The following is a 23,819-nucleotide window of genomic DNA, read 5'->3' on the forward strand; positions in this document are numbered from 1 at the left end:
TATTACATTTTACTTAATCCTTAAATAATAAATAATGATTAATAGAATATAACTCTTCCGGCAGTTAAGTTTTAAAATTTAAATGATTTTAGATACTTCCTGTACATACAAAGTATTTATTTTTAATCCACAAACATATCTTTTGCGAGTAAGTGAAATAACAACCGGCAAAACCTCATGAAAATTGTATGAAACATAGAAAATGACACGCGAAGTTTTAAGAAATAAAAATTATCGAATGTACCTTGAGTTATACAATACTTATTGAATGGAAAATAAAACCTTATAAACTATAACGTATACTTATAAACAATATTATTTTTAGGAAGAAAAATACTACTTTTCGCTGTATAAATTACCAACTGGAAATATTTTTATATTGAATTCGTTATAATATGTACCTGCAAAATGCTTATAAATGGCTTATATTAAGCAATGTTTTGGGTACTTTGTTTTAACATTATTCTATAAATTTACATGAATAAAATATAATATCAAATAACACGATCATTACAACCATTTTTTTTCCATCTGTAGTCCATACACTGACTATAGCGTGTACATAATACTCAACTATTATAATTGGTTTTTACTTTCAATTTCTTAATTTACTATAAAAAAATGACGCATGTCTATATTACTGCTTGTAGTAAGAGAACTCATCTGTTCACTACTAAATAAGATATTAATTAATAGGTTTTTCTTTATATTAATTTTTTTTATACGGAGTATTTGAGGTCAACGATTCGAAGGAAATATCGTTTACCAGTCATCCGTGCGAAAAGCACTCTGAGCGTTATGTCCCGGAACAACAACAAAATGTATTTTGTCTACAACCCATCTCTCCCTCTCCGCCAAAAATAAAAAACCACTACAGACAATATTGTAATCACATCACGGACACACTTCCGAATAAAAGAACAAAGTACATACACAATCGAACCAATAACAACCAACGGACATCAATAAAGTATTAAATATATAGTATACAAGTATTACGTTCGCACATAGCAGCAGCAATGGTGAAGTTTTCTTCACTGAACGTGCATCATGGTCGACAGAGAAAATATAAATCGAAACAGATTTCATATAAACGACGATAATAATTTTTTAGTCATCTGCGTGAAATAAAAAATATGAAAACATCCAAAACGCTATCAGCAGTGTGCGTACACAACCAATATCGGGATGAGTACACATATCCAATATCCATATCCGGCGTAAATATCTTTAAATATTCTATCACGTGAGACTTATGGCAAAGTAAATATAGACGACCGATGGCGGTGAATATTGTGCACGGTCGGTGTTTGTGATACCGGTACCGCCGCGCGCACGAATTGCCAATGTTTTTGAACGTTTTTCTCTCGTCGCAGCCATTCACCCACCGACCCGCCAGCCAGAAGCTACTACAACTACAAAGTCGTCGGTCACGAACAACGTGATGTTTTTCAATACGCATATATACATAATATAATATTCACTCAAAATAGATCGGATGCGTACAGAGAATAAGTCAGAGGCGCGTCGTAACACACGCCGTCATCTCTGTGTACGGCCGCCCAGTTCTCTCTGTTCCTCTTTTTGATGTTTCCCTATACGAACGGAAAAAGGCGAGACGAGTTTTTAACGCAGGAGACTAATCGTTGCGTTGCGAGGTCGAACGAATAAAATTTATAGCAATACGCAACGCAGCGGCGGACAACGCGAAAAAAGCCAAACCGGGACCGGGCAGTAAACAACAACACTTGCAGCGGCGGAGGTACATCATGCACACGTACGCAAAGCACATTAATATCGGTGAATTATGGCAGGGTCAAGTCACGTGGACTACGACGACGATCCAAAATTGGGTGATTTTCAGTATAGTTTTAAAACAAAATTAATGACCGGTAGTAATAATTTAAATTTTTTTTTTTTGACGAATTAGGTTACAAAACTACCGGACAACCGCAAAGCAATAATACGAGCCAAGTTTAGATAATTTGGATACCAAAAAAAAATATTATCGTTAAAACAAAACAAAAAAAAAAATTAATGCGTACACGAGAAATGTTTATAATCATATGACTGCATTCTATTAAGCAAATCTTTTATATCATTATACTATGTTTTTCAAATGACTGTTTATCAAAAAGAACGATTATTTTTTTCAAATCCTAAAAATGTTATAAGACAACGCGCGACGTTTACGCATGCATTGGAAAACAATGAGTATGCGAATTAAATCATTTTCTGATTAAAACATACTATACATGTAATAGTAAAATGCATGCAATCAGTATCGGATTGGGAACCTCTGAACGAAATATAATAACAAATAATAGCTCATTATTTATCATTATACACAGGCCTATTATACGGTAACTGTATTGAATCAAATTTTCAAGAAACAAAATATATACATAATATAAAACCATTATTATTGTCAATGTGAAAATTATGATAAAGACGGCTAAGATAATTAATATTAAAGTTTATAAGACTAAGACGTTGTGATTTTATTTTAGGCCAATGTCATAGCATAGGATAAAATAATTATATTTATCATGCATTATAGACACAAATCAATATACTTATCAAAATTAAGCGATTACTAGACAATTCATTAAACCGGGGAATTTCTACGTTTCACCACAAATGCTTAACGCATATTCAAAGTGGTATACACACTCAACACTATAACTAATTCATTTAACTATGTAAACACATAGGCAAGAAGAAATATGTTGTATATTATACAGAATTGCAACAAATATAATGAAGTATCCGCGAGACTTTATAACCAAATCTAATCTAAAAACAAATATAACTCTTGTAGTGTTGTGCTGTAGTACAACCTACTAGCAGATCAAAGGGAAATAAACTACCAACCTACTATCCCCAAACCTAACACATACATGAATACAAGTAGGAACCTACATACGTGTACGTGTAATATACCATGTACGTCGCAGCAATGTAGGTATACGGTAACATATATATATAATTATAAATTTTCCACTACGCGAAACTTAGAACGTCTGACACATTTCATCACTATTTTATTTTTAACAAAATAAAAGGGATCTTTTGTCAGGCTATTTTTTTATTATTTTTTTCGATAAGCAAACAATGAAAAAATCGTCACGGTTGCGAAGAACACGCACGCGCGCCTGAAACACGTTCACACGACTAACACATACGTAACGGGAATTCTCGCATCAAAACTGCACAGATGCGACCGTATACATTTATATTTGTAGGTATAACGTATATAATGTACATAGTTCGCATAATCGTCTAGCAATATAGTGCATACAATAATATAATTTATATTGTTATAATAAATATAATAACGGAATAATAAAACGTGAGCGTACGCATGAGCCGGGACATTGATTGAGACACTAATGCGTCACAAAATAAAAAATTAAAATCCCTAGACTCAATTAACGTGAAATAACAGGTTTTTAGAAAATTGATACGTTCATCGCAATATAAAACACTGCAATAATATGACGCTAAAACATCCAATGCCATGTAGCAGGAATAACGTGTATGATGTGTAATTTATAGAAAGTAAACTTATCAGGATTCTTAGAAAAATAAACACGCGTGCTTTGGATCCGAGTTATTTTTTGGCTTCAATTTTTAATTATGAATATTTGAACTCAACACAAACCCAGAAGATTTTATTTTCTCGCTGAATTAACTATTGTAAACCCTATGAAAATAGCATGCCCACAACTGTAAGTGTATTACTTGATATATAACATATTTTAACAACTGCATTCACTGTGTACCTACCTCGTACATATAACACAGTAAAATACAAATAGTGTCCGTTAACGGACACAGTTGTTATTATATGAAATTTATGAAATCAGAGTAAACACTATAGCTTGAACCATGTACAACACTAAAAAAATTTTTTTATGCCATATGTTTGTACAATGCACAATCACAACTAAGCAATTTACTTTAAAAAACAATCGTTTTATTTTAATTAATAAATATACAATGTTTTGATTAGTAACTACACAACTAAATTTGTTTACTTGAAACTAACTATAATTTAGACCATACGATAATATAACTGAAAAAGAATTATTATTTCCCGTCTTGCAGGTAACAACTAACTAGGGAGTATTGTTTGATTGAAAACAAATTTAAATTAATGTTGAGAATAAAGGTAAATCAATTTATATTTTCGACAAAGTAACCAACCTAAGTTAAATAAATTTAAGTTAATTTTTATCATTTACAGAATATATACGTATAAATGATATACATTTTATACTTAAATGCATAACCTAAGTGATAAATATACAAAGACAATCTTTATAATTCAATACTTAAAAAAACTTTCAATTTTTTACAAATATTTGTATTTACAAATGTAAAACCTACAGTTGATGGATATACAATGCATCGGACTAATTAAATATACATAACGTAACAACTACAATAAATTCGGAAAAAAATCTATTCAGTGTTTAAATATAAATATAATATTGTATATAAGTAAAAAAGTAAATAGACACAAGATGAAACAATACATTTAAAATGTTTCCTGAAAATATTTATTGTTTATTATAAGCAAGTGACAGATTGTAGAATTGAAAAAAAAACAATGAAAAAAGTACCTATATACTCTTTTAAACCGAAGAAAATTATTAACTGCCGATTTTAGTGGAAGAAAAAACACAATAAATTCGAAAGCGTAAAACACCAAGATTAAGAAAATCGGCGAATCCGATCGAAACATGGTAACCGCTAGTTTTCACCGGGCGTATTTGCAATTGAAACCAACAATTTCTCACGCTCACTATGCGTGATCTGCTAAAGGCGGGGGCGGTGCAATTTAAAGTGACAAATAAATATTTCATACAAATAACTATAGATATCTAAATTCTTGTTTTACATTTTTAAACAAAAACATAAGTTTTAACACCCATAACATAATGTACGTTTATAATGTCTATAATATACAATATACATCACATTTAACACAAAGTGCCGATATAAAACAAAAATTCAACAATATCGATTGAACTGCCACCCAAAATCTTATTACTACCAATACTATAATTAAACGGGTTATACTATAGATCAATAAAATTTAATATTCGTTTTTCTATTACATATCTATACAGCAACTATGATGTCGACATAGTTGCGGTTTTCACTTAAAACTTACCCCCCCCCCCACACACACACACATACATTTACATACATACACAAACACACTTCTACCACAACGAGTACTATACAGTCCGAAAACGCTGCAATTACACCCGAAAGATCGCCGCGTCACGGTTGCCCGACTAAAACATCGCGTACGGGTCGTCAACCTCCACAATATATAATATGGTAGAACGGCGATGTTCTTCACCACGGCCGCCGTGGGTCGTTGACGCGCATGCTTCTCACACACGCACAAAACAACAACGAAACCCATGAACAACGATTATTACTTATTTTTAATATTATTTTTTTGCGTAAAATTATAACAAAAAATAATAATATAAAACAAAAAATAAACGACATTTTTTTTGTTTACAGATTTATATATTAGATTCATTTCCTTTTTTTTTTAAATTTGAATAAAATTTCGGGATGGATTTTCCAAAAACAATACCCGTTTTTACATACACGTGCTCGTAGTTAACAATAAACCTCAGGGGGCATATTTTTGGGAGCAATGATAATAACAGTTTGTACGCAATATCCCCAAGACTATATAATTCACAAATAAACTAAAAGAAAAAAATAAGAAAAAAAATCCAAGAGTTTTGCAGTTTTCTTAATAACGATCAGATTGCTACTGCCTCCGTAGTATAAAACCGGTCAGTGGTCGCCAGCGGCCAATAAACATAACGGGTCAAAGAAAATTTTCAATCCTCTAGTGGGTCACTCGGATCCTCGTAAAAAAAGACCAACAACTTCTACAATAACTGACGTTTATAGCACAACAAACGTATCACGATGATTTCGTAACGACATTACAAGCCAAAAGACGTAAAGGGTGATTTCGTTGTTTTACATGTACCTATTATAATAATATATGTATACACTTGTAAATATATATATTTTTTAACGTAACTATAACGTACATTTTTTGGCACATGAATACTAAATGCTTGAAAATAACGTCCTCAAATACTACACAGTTTGACGTTTCACCAAAAAAAAAAACTACTCAACTCATTTACGTTCAATTCTGAACCGTGAAAAACAGACAATTTTAATTACACTTAACACAAAAGTAGTACATTAAATAGAAAACTAATACGAAATAATACTATACTTTTAAAAATGTTTATTAACTACACTTTTGACACACAAATTAAAGTCAACCACATTTTACACGCTATATACCTATCATGCAATTATTAAGAAAATGTCTTGAAATACTCCAATAACGACTAAAAGTATGAAGTCGACACTTAAAAAAATAACTGATTAACGCAGGAATATATAAATTACCTTATGATATGTCACGTAATCGTTTTCGATATTTTGAACTATCAATAAAATTGATAATAGCATTTAGATTATACTAGGTTTAAAGTTGCAAAAATAGAAGTACATTTAGAAAAAAACCACATAACTAAATGAGATGTTACAAAATTAAACATAAACATTACGACATAAATCAGTCATCCTGTCTAATTGCTGAAACAACACGTCAAATCCAGCATTTTCCATTAGCTTTAATGATTTTTATATGAACAAACATCGTAATTAGAAACGATACACATAATTCGAAGAAAAAGGTGAATGAAGGGAAACAAAGTTTTTGCCAAACTACCAGAGTCTGAACAAGACAACACCATTATTAATTATTTCTAAATCGTTCGTTTAGACCTTTTTCGTGTATATACAGGAAGATAAGCTTTAAACACTAAAATTGTTCAATAATAAAAATTATTATCAAATAATATGATAAAGAAATGAATAATTTAGATATTAAGTTATTTGTTTATTATTTATGTAAAAAATATAAAAAGTATTTCAAGTATTATTTACATATGTCATCATTAAATTACTAATATTACCTATACAATAAAATAAAAATACTAAACAATATTAAGCTTACAAGTCATTCATTATAAATTTATTAAGCCCTTTTGCCAATATATATATATACATACAGAAATAAAGATTATAAATCACAAGGCAGTCATTTATATTGACACACTTGAAAGCGATTCGCCAAGGACATAAATAGATACCTGAGCGAAAACCGTCATGCAGAACCACCCTCGTGGGGCATGACTAATGATTAATGTATGGTGAGAACGAATTATTAAACGGAACGTGATCCGCAGGAAATTATTTGAAAAAAAAGACAAATCGAGTTCATAAAATGTAATCTAAGTAGAAAGAAATGAGAGGTTTTATTATCTTATGAAAAGTGAAATGGTCCAAATCATAAATGGTGACAACTCGTTGGGAAATAGCCAAACCGCAAAAATTGTGTATAATCATGGATTATTAAATATAAATTGTATATTTACATTCTCCAAGTAATAACTACGTATTAAATTTATTATAAACTATTTGAATGTAATAAAATTATTGACTTTAAATAGGTACTATTATTAGTATTATTATTAAAAAAAAAGAATAAAAAAACATTAAAACACACAAATACTTAATATGAATTATACGAATTATTTAATTTTCCAAACAATTCTGTAAGTAAAAAGTTTATTTATATTATAAAGTCTATCTATATACAAGTTTTATTTTATAGTTGGTTTGGAATGAACAAAAAAGTATAAATCACAAATAAAAGTTTTATTTAATAAAACAATAAAAATAAATAAAATTTCTACTATTCCTACGTACGAAACCGACATTTCTTTTACTAGGTAATGGATTTTAAAATACTTTAACTACTGACAGCTCAAATATTTTATAGAATTTAGTTATAATTGTACTGTATTATTTGTATCTTGCAAATGACAGATAAAATATAGGTACTTTTTATTTTATAAACACATAAACATTTTCAAGGGTTTAAAATTGAAATTATAACCCACAAGAAAAAAAATGTATTGAACCAATTCGAACATAATATACGCATTAAAAATATAAAATAATTTGAAAAATACTATAAATATGTAAAAAAAAAAAAAAAAAGTCAAAGGTACTAAAAAATGTAAATATTTACATTTAATTAAAAACATAATGATTAAAATCATTTAGTCTCAAAAATTTTAACTAAGAAATTAATTAATACCAATATAGATATTTATACGTATACAATGGTAAACAATAAAACAAATATATAATACGGATATTTAAGTTACTTTTTTAACAGCTGTTTTGTATGTCTAAAGGACGCTAATAAAATAAATAAAATAATTATTTTTCAAAATAATGGATTAACAATATAAATAACACAATTTATCGTTGATTCCTTCAGTTGCTGACTGCGATGAAAAAAAATCGTTTATTAAACTTGCTTAATATTTATCAATTGAACTCGATATTTACTAGTAACTGCGGCATTATTTATACATCACACAGATTAATAATCATAAAATATCAAATGAAATAAAATTTACCAACGTTTTTATTCAAATCATACTAAACAAATACTAGAATAACGTAATAACGGAATTTTTATAGAAAAGAATAAATAGTTGTATAAATTTCCTACGGGTATACAATTAATTAAACAATTCCTATGGTTATACCCCCATATAATTAGAAAAATCGAGTTTGATACTAAAAATCCATCCAATAATAACAAATTTCAAATCCTAAAGCCTCGTTTTACACGTATATGAAAAGATAACTTCAAGCTTTTAGAAATTAGATACAACTACTTCATCAGCAAAGTATAGTTTAATAGTATAACTTACTACTGGATTAATATGCCTATATCTTCAACTGATAACGATTCATAATTTGGGAATTGTAGTTTTCAACTTCAAATTATATCGATTTTATTTATGGGGTAACTCAAATAATTCTAACAATAATAACTGTAATGAAACTAACACAATAGTATAAACTCACAATACCCTCTTAAGATTCTATTGTTCCATAGAACAATTTATTTTAGTATAGGTATACAAGTCAGTAGTTAAGAACCCATGAAAATCTTGGTTGACAAATAAAAATTAAAAAGTTATTCCTTAAGTTCATTAATATAAAATTAGGTATAGAAAACATATTCTTAGATTGAATGTCTTAACGATATACTTTTCTACTACGTATAATATATGTAGATATAATAACGTATACAACTTTAAAATAGTTACAGCAACTCCCAAAGTTTGGAATTATGTAATTTTAAAATACTAGGAATAATTCTATTATTTATAATATTTATTTCATGATAAGTATCATATACTAGATAATTTATGCATACAAATAAAATTATATATATATATTCCACATTTTAATTTTTATTTACATTTAACTTAAACTATAGATTGTAGATTGCTAAGACGAATAAAAAAATACACTAGCCCTTTCACGCTTACACATTTACCAACCCACACACACACACAGCTCCAAACTATATCCACCCTCGATTTTATTGGTATTTAGGTCGACACTGATTGATCGACGGCGTCCGATCCCGAAGATTTGTTGATTTTTTTCCACCTCTCATACACGGTTTTTGTTCACTCTTCTTCACTACCACACACACACATACACACAACACTAACTCTACTTCCACACACTTTTTTTCGGCCGACGTTTTATTATTAGTAACGCTTTTTTAAACGATGCAGAAAGGTGTGTACGAGGGAAAAATCTGGCCGGTCGACAACAGGCGGCCAGTCAAGGTGTGCGGCGCCGTTCGCACCCCGTCTACACTTGCCAACAACACCGGTGCACCAGGCAGCGGTTATCCTCTCTCTATTAATAACCCCATCGCGTGCATGCCGGCAAATTCCACATATTAACATCAGCTACACCACCGAGAGAGAGAGAGAGAGAGAGAGAGAGAGAGAGAGAAAAGAGAGCGCGCGAAGAGAACACTCTAAAACACACCGATAACTCCGACGACCCAACACTTTACTATCTTAGCGCACGCGTAAACACCTGATGATGACACGGCCAACTCTACCGGAAAGTACTCTGAAGATAAAACAGCCTTGTAAACAGCGACGTTGTTAAATAGTTATATTTATGTCAAAACCCCGACGCTTAGCCGTCTTCGTTCTTCTCGCCTATCATCTTGTCTTCATTATTGTCCACCGACACGTCTGAAGAAGAAAACTGCGCGTGGTCTAGGAAACGACCACACGAATACACGTGTCAAAGCACTTGCCGTTCCGCTGTTGTGTAACAATAGCAAGTTTATATAATACTGACGTTTGCCTTCGTATCATTAGTGCAGAACAAATTTGTTTACAAATGTACGAGCACGTAATAACGGAAAATTTATCTTCTAATTGGCAGCAAAAATTACGTTCGCATGTCCGTCCATCCCCCCCCCTAGGTAACCCACAACCACCCGCGGTAAATACAATACCATCACAAGCATCCCAACACCATTACCACCACTATTTTGTTTATTCATTACACACCAACGAAATCGTTGTCGACCAGGCACGTATCCAGGGGAGTTCCTAGAATCTCGATCTCCTTCCCCAAAATTTTTAAAAACTAAAAATAAGAGATTATGTATATCAAACACGCAAAAAATTAAAATAAAAATTGAATTCAAAATTAGTTAAATCTTCCTCCCAAAAAATAAATAAATAAAATCCTAGCTACGTGCCTGTTGTCGACAACAGAAATTAACACGCAGCGGCGTAGTAGACATGACGAAACAAGTACCAAACACACGTTACAGGATAAAGTGGAGAAGTTGATAGATAAGGTGGAAGGAGTACCTGCTCCAAACGCTCGGAAAATTCAATTGCGTAATACACCTAGTTTTCGAAAACAGCAAAATGCAATAATTCTCCGTGCGTAAAAACAACCGGCGAGTCAGGTATTACTACTCTCCCCTCATTAGACCCATGATTTATTTAAGATATTTCGTAAACCACTATACAATTTAATGTCACACCGATTAAAGCTGGAAAACTTTTAGCGGACATCGGCACGTTAGTTAAGTAGCACGTGGTTTGATTTTTCGTCGTATTTATATACTCGTTAACAGTTTCGTGAAAAATAATAACGACTGCATTATTTTTGAATTAAAATTTATTCTGTTACAAAACAATTAAACAAACGCGATTTACTTCAATTTTTCAATAAAAATTAATTTAGACAAAATAATGAAATTAATAAATTTAAATAAGTGGCGAGGTTTATATAAACGGTTTCAACAATAATAATGACTGTTGACTAATGATTAATATCTTAAGAAATTATATCAATAAAATATGTTAAATATGCCCCATAATATTAAAGTTAATTTAAACCCAGTGTAAAACGAGATATAAAATAACATAATACAGACAAAAAATTCTTGCTCGTGTATTTTGAAAATATGAAAATACATTGTGAACACTAAAGATCACTATCTATAAGCATTTCTAACCAAAAACTTCAACTCTTTTAATACATGTATTTTACTATAGTATTATCTCATAAGATGTATGAAAAGAAAATTTACAAATACTATTAAAATATACATTATTATTTACAACAAAAAATATAATGTCTCTAAGATAGGATCATAATATATAACTTGCATTAATTCATAATATAAATTTAACAAATATCTGGTACACATTATTTAAATTTAAAACACATCTCATTGTTCGACATTCTCATTATTTTTAGTTATTTAAGTAAATTATAAAAATAATTAAATAATGTAACAACGTGTTTTTTTGAATATAAAAAATTTAAAATAAATATAGGTAATAATTTTAAAGCAGATTTGCAAGAAAAAATTAAAAATAAAATAAAATTATTATGCATCGAAAAAAAAATAGTGAAAATCTCATTTAAAAATGTTTATATAAATAAAAGACAATATGTGTGTATGTTTGTGTAGTTTTGGGTGTAAACAATCTAACTCTATCATATGATATATAAGCAATCCTATACCCAAAAATATGCACCTCGATCAAATTTTATAAATTCTACATTTTAAAAAGAAGCTGAAACGGAAATTGAAAATTTATATGCTTGTGTAAGGTTGATGTTATCAGAAATAAAATAATTAAACAATAGTATATAATTTTAGACCTGTATTTTATATTTGGTTAAAACTACCCACATAACTGTGTTAAAAATATGTGTAATTAACATTTATTTGAGTTTCAAATAGAATAAATCCATCGGCTTTATTTAGTTTGACACTAGTTAAGTCATATCATTATAATTCTTAAGTTTAAAATAAAGTTTCTGGTTTAAAAAAAAAATGATAAGAATAATATACCGTACGTATTTCAAAATAAGCTAAGTGTATTTCAAACTATAAAATCAATACAATATATAAGTATATATAAAGAGTTCATTAGTGATTTCTTATGTTTAGAAAGAAAAAAAGCATCAACTCTTTGACCTGTAATTTCATCCATCCCAGGAGAATTGAGATCAATATCCATCACTTTTTGCTTGAACTATATCTTCATTCTTTTACTAGCGGAAATTTAGGGCAACCCCAACCCGTGTGAACGATAAACACTTGCGCAAAGGCTATAATGTCGTTATAAAACACTCACAAATGGCTAGTAAATTAAACTTTATCTCAAAAAATAATTAATATATGTTATCAAGATAAATGCCAAATATTTCTAATAATCTAATAAAAGTTTTAAATAAAATTATAGAAAAAATACATATTTTTTTTAAAAAGTTTTTTTTAGGAATTGTTTATAACGTATTTAACGTCTTTAAATAATATAAATTATATACATTTACGATTCTGCACTAGATTATACATAAAAAAAATTTATCTATATGTCACCGAAAACAAAGTGAGTTTATATTTTGTTTAAATACTAAAATGTACACATGAACTGTCAATCCGTCTTAATTTCATACATAAAAATATTAACAAACTGTCTTTAAATAAATTTAAATCATGTCGACATTCATTATACACATGCCATGGTGTATACTGTATATAGAATACATCAAAATGAAATACGTCCATATAATTTAAATAAATGTTCAACAACACGTAAAATAAAATATTTAGTTGAAATCAATACATAAAAACAATAGCAGAAACAAACATCTTCATATTGTCACCAACTATACTATATTATGTTCATCTCTAACTATTTACAAAAATATATTAAAAGTTGTTTAATATTAAATACAAAGTTTTAACTTTAGCTTTTATTTAATCAATTTTTAAAATATTCTGTTTTTAGAAATCTAAAGAATGTTATTAAACATGTATAATTTTAAACTTGAAATAATATTATTTTCACTTTACAGGAATTATAATTGATCAATCATTACAAATTATCAACATTGCTAGATCATCATTTATATAAATTATTAACTTTCTCCAAAATATTTTTTATGGCTATCAAAAATTATTTTAATATTATTAAAGAATGTAGAAACTCTTAATGTAAATACAACCATAATTTCGGTTGAACGGCAGTTTAATAATATGATAATAATATTTGGTTCAAAAGAATAAAAGCATAACATCTAACTATTTTTATCGAAAAGAAAATTACCAACACTTTTCCTGTATTTCCCCTGGCAAAATCCACATAACGACAAAATATTTACTATCCTGGCAACAGCGAGTGTAATGGCTGACATATTTATGTGCGCATTGAAAATGCTTATTGGCGAAAAATGTAATGCTTGGCACGCGTATATTGAAAAAAGATTATTTGTAAACACAAATATATTCAACAAACCATACAGAAAAGGATGCACTTTATAATAATAATAATAATAATAAATATCAGAATAAAGCATAATAGGTAAAAATAAATATTTACACACACACATGAAAAATGGAATTTACTTGAAACGTAACCATTTTTAAAGTTAAAGGTAGTTAGTATTATAAAAATATAGATTCTATTGAGTATTGATTGCACAGTAAGAAAAATTATGATTGAACCATTTAAAATAAGGATTATTTAAGATTAAATAAAAATTCATAGAAATAAAACCTTCCTTTTTTTCTAGAACACATGTAATTCATACAACAATCAATAATAATTAGTAATAATAATAATATAATTATGTTATTATTTATTGTCAAAAACCTCAAATAATTATTATTATTAATATAAATGTAATCAAATTAGAATGTACTTCCTAATTTTCACAATTTTAATAATTATTATCGTATTTATAATTATATAATATTTAAATACAAATAAAATTTGTTAGATTTATTCCAAGTCAAAAAGAAGAAGAAACCAGTAAAAAGTAAACTTATTCTGTTACCATACTTTTGAAACATAAATTTGCTATTATAATGTATATATCCTATTAATAATGGAAAAATTTTAATAAAAATGTTTAATTATTATCACAGTAGAAATATTTATTCGGAGCAATAACTAACAAATGACAATATTAAATAATTATTTATTAATCATTATTTATAATGAAAATAGTCTCCTTTTTTTACAGCTAAGCCAACCGATATACATTTTGATAAAATTATTTTGGGAGGGATATGGATTTGATAATATTGAAATAAAAGAAGAATCATTTCAATAATTTAATTATTTTATTCCACCATTTTTAACTGAGGAAAAAATTTTATTATTATTGATCTTACACTGATTTCGACACAATAATATCTACGACACATACCAGTACATAGTATGTACTACATACTCGTATAGTTAAAACTCTTAAATTATATTATAATAAGCATGATGTTCCTCAAACCCGCTAACCATTCAAAACATCTAACCTTACGTTTGAGAAATAAAAATATCTAACATCACTTTATCAAATTTGATAAAAAAATTAAATTAAATTAACATTATGTATTTTTAACCTTTACATATATTTTTTGCTACTCATGTATTCTGACAAAGTAGTTTATTACTTGACATCTGTGTAATTGTATAACAAAATGGAACTTAGTGCTAGGTAGTTCTAATATTTTAAAATAGAATCTTGAAATAATAGAATATAAGTATTAAAACTTACATTGTATATTAAAACAAAAATTATAAATTCTTTCGTAGATATTAAAAAATATGATATATTATCTACCTCCTAATAGTAACTATAAATTACTTGTCTAATATTAGAAACTTCACAGATAAATTTATAATAATTTGAATACAAAAATATACTTATTTAAAAAATATTAAATTCATACATAATCATCAACGTTTATGGAATTTTAAATATAAAAGCTTTTTTCCATGCAAAAAATATTTAATTAAGTTCATACGTAAATATAACATAATTGAAAAATGATTCGAATGTATCACAAAATATAGACTTTAAATAACTTTTATTTCTTGTTTAAGCCTTAAAAACTAATATTAAATCAAAAATGTGAAAAAATAAATAAAAGTTAATACCAAATAAAGTAAGTAACGGCTTAAATCCCTTTTTAGAAAAATATGATTCAAGTATTTTATAATTAGCTTCTTCTTTATTAGTACACAAAAATGACCAATTTTTATTGCATTAACAGGTGGTGCATAAAAGTAGCCGTAACCTATGACAATAATTACGTATAACATATGAATGTGGACAGTTTTAGAAAATAAGACATATCCAGTTCCCATTATAAGAAATCCCATCATTCAACTGCAATCCTAACTGCGGCACAAGTAAATAACACTATTAAACTATATACAGACGCTACAAATAATTGCATACACAAAACCCCTTAGTAAAAATATATAACACATCTCTTTGGATATATTTTAAAAGCCAAACGCAAAATCTTCAAATTTTTCCTCAACAATCTCACAACATACCAAATTTCACTGGTGTCCATTACAATATACAACACCTACTTATATGAATAATACTAAACAACCAGGAGAAAACAGAACTCGGAGAAAACAAATAATGTAAACGACTTTTTTGTTAATTGCTAGATTAATGGATGATATTAAAACCGTCTCCGAGCAGTGTATACCAATATAGACGCAAATTACTTAGTCAAGCTTATGCAATAAACATTGGTGTACGCAGCTAGTATACAACTTCACTAGTCAGACGCATCCAGAAAGTTTCTACCAAAACCAGTATCATAAAATTACTAGGTAGTAAACACTAATACCATTGTTATCAGCGTATATCAACTATGACAGATTATTCTCTATAACTTACATCATACTCGCAAGATAGTAAGCGCGATATTTGAAGTTGATCAATTTAAAAAAACTATTATTATACTCTATGATTTTCAAAAACTGTAAATTGAACCATTTCCAAGTCACTGTACACTAACACATATCATTGTATACCGTAAATTTCTAAGTGTGATGCAACAAAATTAAAATAAAATGATTAATGTATAGGTAGTACACAAAATAGTTTTATCACTTCCAGTTCCCTGAAATACATTCAAAAGATTAAGCCTCGATGATGTATCAATGTAAATCACACATCATTCACCTATCATTCACAGAAAATTCCTTGAATGAATATACATAGATCTAAACGCTTCTATGGAATTTTTTTTAAAATTTGTTGTTATTTCATAAATAATATGAATGACAATCAAGTTAAACTTAGATAAAATTTACTATGTTATAATTAAATAAATAAATAAGAATTCAATTTTTTTGAAATTAATATTCTATTTGTAAATAAATATCATATTATTACTTGTGTAAATAACCTATTAAGTTTTGAATTATTTTGAATCAACTGATAATTATTCAAAATATTTAATTTAATTATTTAATGAATAAACTTTAAATAATTAAAAATATATGAAATACATTTTTGAACAAACACTATAATAACACAAATGGAGTTTTTTTTAAATAACTATCTTAATAAAATATTATTATATTATAAGACACTTTTATCTACATGTATTGTTTCTATCTTACTTTAAATAGAATCAATTTATATTAATAGCTTTAATATTAGTTAATTTATCTTTTATCAAATTTAAAGGTAAGAATATTATACAGAGAATCTCATAGGGTTTTATTGGTATTTACATTATTAAATGAATAATGTATAGCAATGTATTTTGAAATGTTCATTACTTGCTTAAAAACTATAATATTAATATGATCCTATGAGATGCCCTAAATAATATTCTAACCACTAAAAAGTAAAATAGATAAATTGACTCCAAAATTAAAACTAACAATATTGAACATACTATGGTTTCTGCTGAATGCAAACATATTATGTTGTATAATAGTAGTAAGACAATTACAATACATACGTAGGTAAGGTATTTTCTTAACAATATATCGATTTAAAAATGTGTTTATACAAATTTAATGTAAAACATACCTGTATATCAAATGGAGTCATAACATTTCCCTGGGAATCAATAGCGCCTTGCTGTTGTTGAGCATTGTTGGCATGGTATGAATTGAGATCCAATTGTTGTGGATCGCCTTGTACTTGAAATTGTTGATGTAAAGGCATAGTCATTCCATGGTGATGGTGATTCATCAGTTGCCCTTGGTGTAGTGCACCATGCAAACTGTCAATCACCACTACGTTATTGGAATTAGCATTAGCTACTTGATTACTTGAAACTGCATTCATTGCATTTTTGTTGATTTCCTCTTCACAAGGTGATGCTTGACGACTAAAACATTATAAAAACTTTATAAAACTTTTATGTAATAGTGAATGGGAATCTTAATTTCTTATTTTCTTATTATACATTAATTATTTAAGTATATTTATTCAATAATAAAAAATTAATACATTTATGAGAACATACACATAAAAATGATTTAATAAATTATAGTTTATGTAATCATAACTAATATCAATTAAAATTACAAATATCTTAATTTGTACGTAGCATAAATTAATAATTAGGACTCGGAAGTTGATGACCTTAAAAACAATAAAAAATGGCCATAAAAATGGCAAACAATGTCCTAAAAAAATTACAAATATTAATTTTATATTAATAAAAATACATTTTTTTTAAATATTTTACTTTATTTTACTATAAAATTCAAAATATGACATAAAAATGACAAAAATGTCCTTAAAATAGGAAAATTAAAAAATTAAAAATATTTGTTTTATAAATGTCTGTGGTTTAAGTTATCGGCATAATGGTCAACAAGAAACGATAAGAAATGAACTAGTGTGAAATCAGTAAAAATAACTAAAAATGTGGGAAAATAACCTAAAAACACCAAAAAATGCAAAAATGCAAAATAAAAATTAGTTATTTAGATTCACATGCTTATGAAACAGATTTGTGGCCAGGAGAGCATCGTCTAAAAAGTTCCAAAAAAAAAAAATGCAAAATGCATCAACTTCCAAGCCCTATTAATAATATTTATTTATTTAAAATATCTGTAAAAATTTTATATTGAAACTATTGATGAGTTATAGTTTATAATTTCATATACCAAGTAATCAATTACTAATGTAACTCATTATTAAACAAAATATAAACCTTTTAAAATATAGTTAAACAAAAGTCCATACAAAAACTAAACAATATTTAAAAAAAAAAAATATACAGTGTACAATTATTTTATCTATAAGTTTTTTTTAAGATTTTCTTTATTGAATAACAAAATATATTTTATATTTCTAGTTTCAAAGCAGAATATTAAAAAGAATATTTTAGTATACAAAAATTAAATCATAGTGGTTAATTAGTTAAAAGTATTCAATGTAGATGAGTCAAATGAAGTACTAATATTTAGTAAAATACTGTAATGCCATCCCACTTACTACTAGTCCAAAATTTGATTTTTATACAGCAAAGTACATCAATAAATATTCTACTTTGAAATAATAAATTGAAATTTTAATTATCAGTAAAAAATATATAAAAAAAAACATACAATAAAAAGATATAAATTTTTTTTAATTTAGAAATAATAAGTATTTTTTAATAAAAAAAAAAATTAACCAGTATAGGTGGCCATAGCAAAACTAATATGAATCAGAAATCAAATTCATGATACAAATAATAAACATGTTTTATATAAATTAAAAAAATAAAATAGTAAAAAATAAACTCAATACTGAAAAATTACATAAGAACCATAAAAAATAATAAAAATATAAATATTTATTGTAATATACTAAAAAGATGTTGGCGTATGTTTTCTATTTCTTACCTATGCATAACAAAAAAAATCTGCAGAAGAACTAACCTAAATCTTATTAACCAAAGTATTAGATTATATTGACCTTTGCTTTCAAATTTTAAATTTAGAATAATCTGTGTTTTAATATTTGCTTTTTAAATATTTCAATCTATATGCGAGTTATGAATATGTAAATTGTTATAATTTAAAATGCTCATATCTTATTTTAAAATTAAAGGTTTAAGTTAAAACTTAAAAGTAAAATTTTTTATTATTGTAAAAATCTCATGGAAAAATACAGATATTCTTAACATTAAGTTTGATGATAGATACAATTAATTTAAAACTAATTACATGGTGTCTGTTCAGTTTGCTACACTATCTGTTGGTATGAGAAAACAAAATGAACTGACATGTTTTTATGTTGATGTAACAACACTTTATAACATTTAACCTATATTTTTATCATTATTTTACATATAAATATTACAATTAGTTAATAAGATCATAAGAATAACATATTAATGATAATATTAAAAAACCTATTTTTATTATCAAAATTAATTTTAAAGAATCAAAATAAATATAATAAAAGTATTTGATTGAAGAATGTATATATAAAAACAAAACTTACACTAGGACACAATCTTAATTCTTATTTAAAATGAAATTTAAGATGATTTTTACCAGAATATTAACTAATAAAACCATTCATTAATGGTGATAGGAAGTACAACTTAAGAATATTGAATAAATAAAAAATAAATTATAAATCAAATTACATATTAGTAAAAAAATAAAAATTAAGAATTAATTAACATACATTTAAGTTGGGAAGAGATAATTCAAACAAAAAATATATTTAAAACTTTAACAATATCAAAAATAATAAAAAATATAAAATTAATTAATACTAAAAAATTTACTGCTAATAGACAGTTTATATTTTATTGCCTACTTACATTATTTGTATTTGTCAATCATAATTCTCAGTCATTTTTTAGCATACTAAAGTGCACTTAAACTATTATTTATTATAAAATACTAGTAAACAATAATATAATTTAAACATACATATTTATACAACTAACAAACTCAAAAATAAATTAAATATTTACTACAAAATAAAATGTTATATAATATACACAATACTTAGTTGTATCTTAACAGGTATTCAGTCAAAAATTCTAGATACATTTTTTTTAGCAGATGTAAAAAAAGTTTCAACATATTTTTTGATGAAGATAAAAAATCTAAAATTTTCAAATTATTCAATTCACAAAATTAAAATAACAAAAGATTGGATTTACTTTTTTTTACGATATTTTTATTAAATTATTTCTTAAACCAATAATTTATTAATATTATTCTTCAATATAAAGATTTAAACCACTATTTATATCCATAAAAATAATTGTTTAATCTTCATTTATTATAACAATCTCTATAATAACAAACTAACTTAACAAAACCTTTCTTAGTATACAGGCAGTGAAAAATTCAGTTTATAATACTTATCATTAATTTAATGACATTGATGAGAAAAATGTATAACTCTATTTAATAATCATGGTAATAAAATTGATTATAGCTTAAATGTGTAATTGTATAATAGATACATTTTAGACAAACAGAACATGAAATGAATCAGATTCATATGGCTTAACCAAAATAGTGGATCTCCTTTTTTTTCTTTTTTTGAACTTTGACCTTTTGTACTTGACAATTGGTAATTATATAAAAGATAAAAGAAATAATAATTTATTATATATTTTAACATAGTTTTTAGTTAATTATTTTATATTTTAATTTGTGAATCAAATAATTTTGTATTTTCAAAATGTATTCTAAACAGTAAAAAAAATTGGTCCCGACTTTTGGATTAATTCTTTAACTAGCCATATTGGCTTAGGTTAGGTATATCTAACCTAACTACAATAATATAGAAATTTAACTAATTGTTTTAAATGTAAAAATTAAAGATATGTTTAATATAAAAAGACTATTTCAATTCAATAATTATGAAAAACATAAAGTTCAAGTAAAAAATGAAAAAGATAATTATAAAGTATAACTGGAATGAAAAATATATACATTTTAACAGTATATAACAAATAAGCGACCAACTTGATCTAAGTTTTGCTACCACACACAAATTTTGTCTGGAAACAGTAGTTATTTGTTTATAAAAAATAGAATCAAAATAAACAAAGTATTAACATTAACTAAAAATTTGAAAGCAAAATCACAGAATGTAAAAATAAAAATAGTTTAAACTAATTAAATCATTAATTTAAAATATAGAACCAAATTAATTTACTATTAATAACTTATCAAAAATAAATAATACTTAATATTAAAATAAAGGGAATCATATACAATTTAATATTATCAAAATAATTTGGTACTTAGTTAAACAAAATGAACCAACAACACTAACTTGATATATTTATCTTCATCTAAGCCATTTTGAACAACTACCATCCCATTTTGTTGAACAACAGTTGAACAATTTCCATTTTCCATTTCTTTTTTATTACTATTTACAGAATCATAGGGAGAACCAGGGGGTTTTTCTTTTTCTTTTTTTATAGTTTCACCATCATTAGAACTCTAAAAAAAAAAAATAAAACATTAAAACTTAATATTGGTGTACCATATTGAAATATACATACAATAACTAAATTTCTCATTCTAGGCTCTAGGGGCTCCATTTTATTTGGTGTACTGGCTAAAACATATTCAACCATCTTCATACCAATTCCAGCCTCTGATGATCTTGGGGATAATATATTGCCAGCATCATTACCCACTGGAAAACCAGCCCCTCTCCTTGCTATACAAAAAAAAAATAAAGAAAGAATTTAGCATGAAATATTTATTTAGTTTAAAGATATAAGTAATTTTTCTATGAACGAGGAGGATAGAGGGATATACACATCACAATTTGCTCCAATTTATTTTAATTATATTTATGTGTGGCAAGTCATTTTTTTCAAAATTTTAATTTATGAATTTTTAATTGTTTTTACTATACATAAATTTATATTTTAAATTTTTAAACACACATTTTGTTATATATAAATTAAAATTACATAAATATTAGAATATCTCATTACTCTATACAAATACACAATAATATGTATTGTGAACTAAAAATGTATAAAAGATAAAAAACCGGTTCTTGTAAACAGCACAATTCTTGATGTAATAATGAAAATAAAAATTATTAACTTGAAGACTAGTTTTTTTTAGTTTTATCTTTAATTTACCTACTGCAATGGTGCAGTAAAAACAATGTGGGTAATGCCATTGAAGTTCGTTTAAGTTGTATAAATTTTATATGCTATTATCATAACTATATTGTTATACATCATTCCAAATGTTATTGGTGAACAAATGCAGTGACTTACGGAAGTACACATTCTTATTACTAGTAATAGAAACAAAATATTTTATGAAATAACAATTAGATATATTAATAAATTTAAACATAATATTTAAAATAATTAAAAACAACTATCTATTTAAATATTGATATAGGTAATTAGATGCTAAGCCAACAAATAATATAATGTAACTGTTCAATTAAAAAAAAAAACAAAAAAGTTTGAAACCTGATAATCATTTTAATTTTATCTTTTAACTTCCTACTAACAAATTGACTGCCATATAACCACCGTCAGTCATCTGTAATTCACAAATTTAATATATTTGTGACCGCCTGTGCCCATAGTTTAACATTTCTACCACACCACATGAATGTCAGCAACCATAAATGAATTTACTATTATATTATTAACCTTTCTATGGTGCTACAATAATTCACTAAAAAAAGGACTATGACGTAGCCGGAATTGTTACAATTTTTTTTGATATAAGTAATAATTTTTTTTTTCAAATATACAATATACACAAATTTGAAAAACATTGAAAAATATGCTTGGCGTATTGAATGACGACTGGCAGTCAAGTGGCAGTCAATATGTTAAGCAACAATAGATTTTCATCCATACTTAAAGGCTAACTTAGTGAATATTTAAATAAAAGTCTAATAAAAATATAGGGATGACAAGTATGTTATTAATTACTTTCATTAGATACAGACTCTTAATATTGAAAATTAATCAATAAAATACATACATTAAAAAAACACATGGTCAAATATTAATTTACTTATTTATGGTAACTAATGATAAATATAAAAGGTATGATTTGGATTCATAATTTCTTTGACTACTAGATATAGTCATTCAGTCAACTTCTTTGAAAGCATTGACATTTAAAGTTTAATTTCTAATATTACACTAGAATTAATATTAGATAAAACCTATGACAAAATGTATAATTGTAATATCCAAGTTCATTATAAATATTCATAGAACACTTAAATATTTGATAAAAAAACAAGGATTTATTTTAAGTTAAGTATATGGTAATTATTACAATTTTCTATTTAAAAATCAAAGACTTACTATTAGAACTCCAAGTAGAATCTCTCCACATTTGGTGATGATGATCATTTAAATTAAGTATGCCTTTAGGTCCATCTTCTTTGCCTTCTTCAACTCCCCATAACTTTTTTGTTGAGGATGCAATCTACAAACATAATTTAATCAATTTTTAAATAAAATATAATAAAATATCATAATCATAATATAATGAGGAAAA

At 26.3% G+C, this 23,819-nt stretch overlaps 1 protein-coding gene across 11 annotated transcripts in view; it reads right to left on the minus strand.

Annotated features, from left to right (window-relative positions):
* LOC112599487 (maternal protein pumilio) overlaps positions 1-23,819 on the minus strand; it is a 97,930-nt gene that overhangs the window by 53,450 nt on the left and 20,661 nt on the right. For all 11 annotated transcript variants that reach the window (XM_025346443.1, XM_025346434.1, XM_025346451.1 and 8 more), the window contains 4 exons: positions 23,624-23,747; positions 21,824-21,984; positions 21,589-21,761; positions 17,365-17,668 (listed from right to left, as the gene is read on the minus strand). In XM_025346443.1, the coding sequence (XP_025202228.1) occupies positions 17,365-17,668; positions 21,589-21,761; positions 21,824-21,984; positions 23,624-23,747 (762 nt within the window). The remainder of the gene's footprint in view (positions 1-17,364; positions 17,669-21,588; positions 21,762-21,823; positions 21,985-23,623; positions 23,748-23,819) is intronic.

This window comes from Melanaphis sacchari, unplaced genomic scaffold (genome assembly GCF_002803265.2).
Source record: "Melanaphis sacchari strain LSU unplaced genomic scaffold, SCAv2.0 Contig0_pilon_pilon, whole genome shotgun sequence".
Taxonomy (NCBI): domain Eukaryota; kingdom Metazoa; phylum Arthropoda; class Insecta; order Hemiptera; family Aphididae; genus Melanaphis; species Melanaphis sacchari.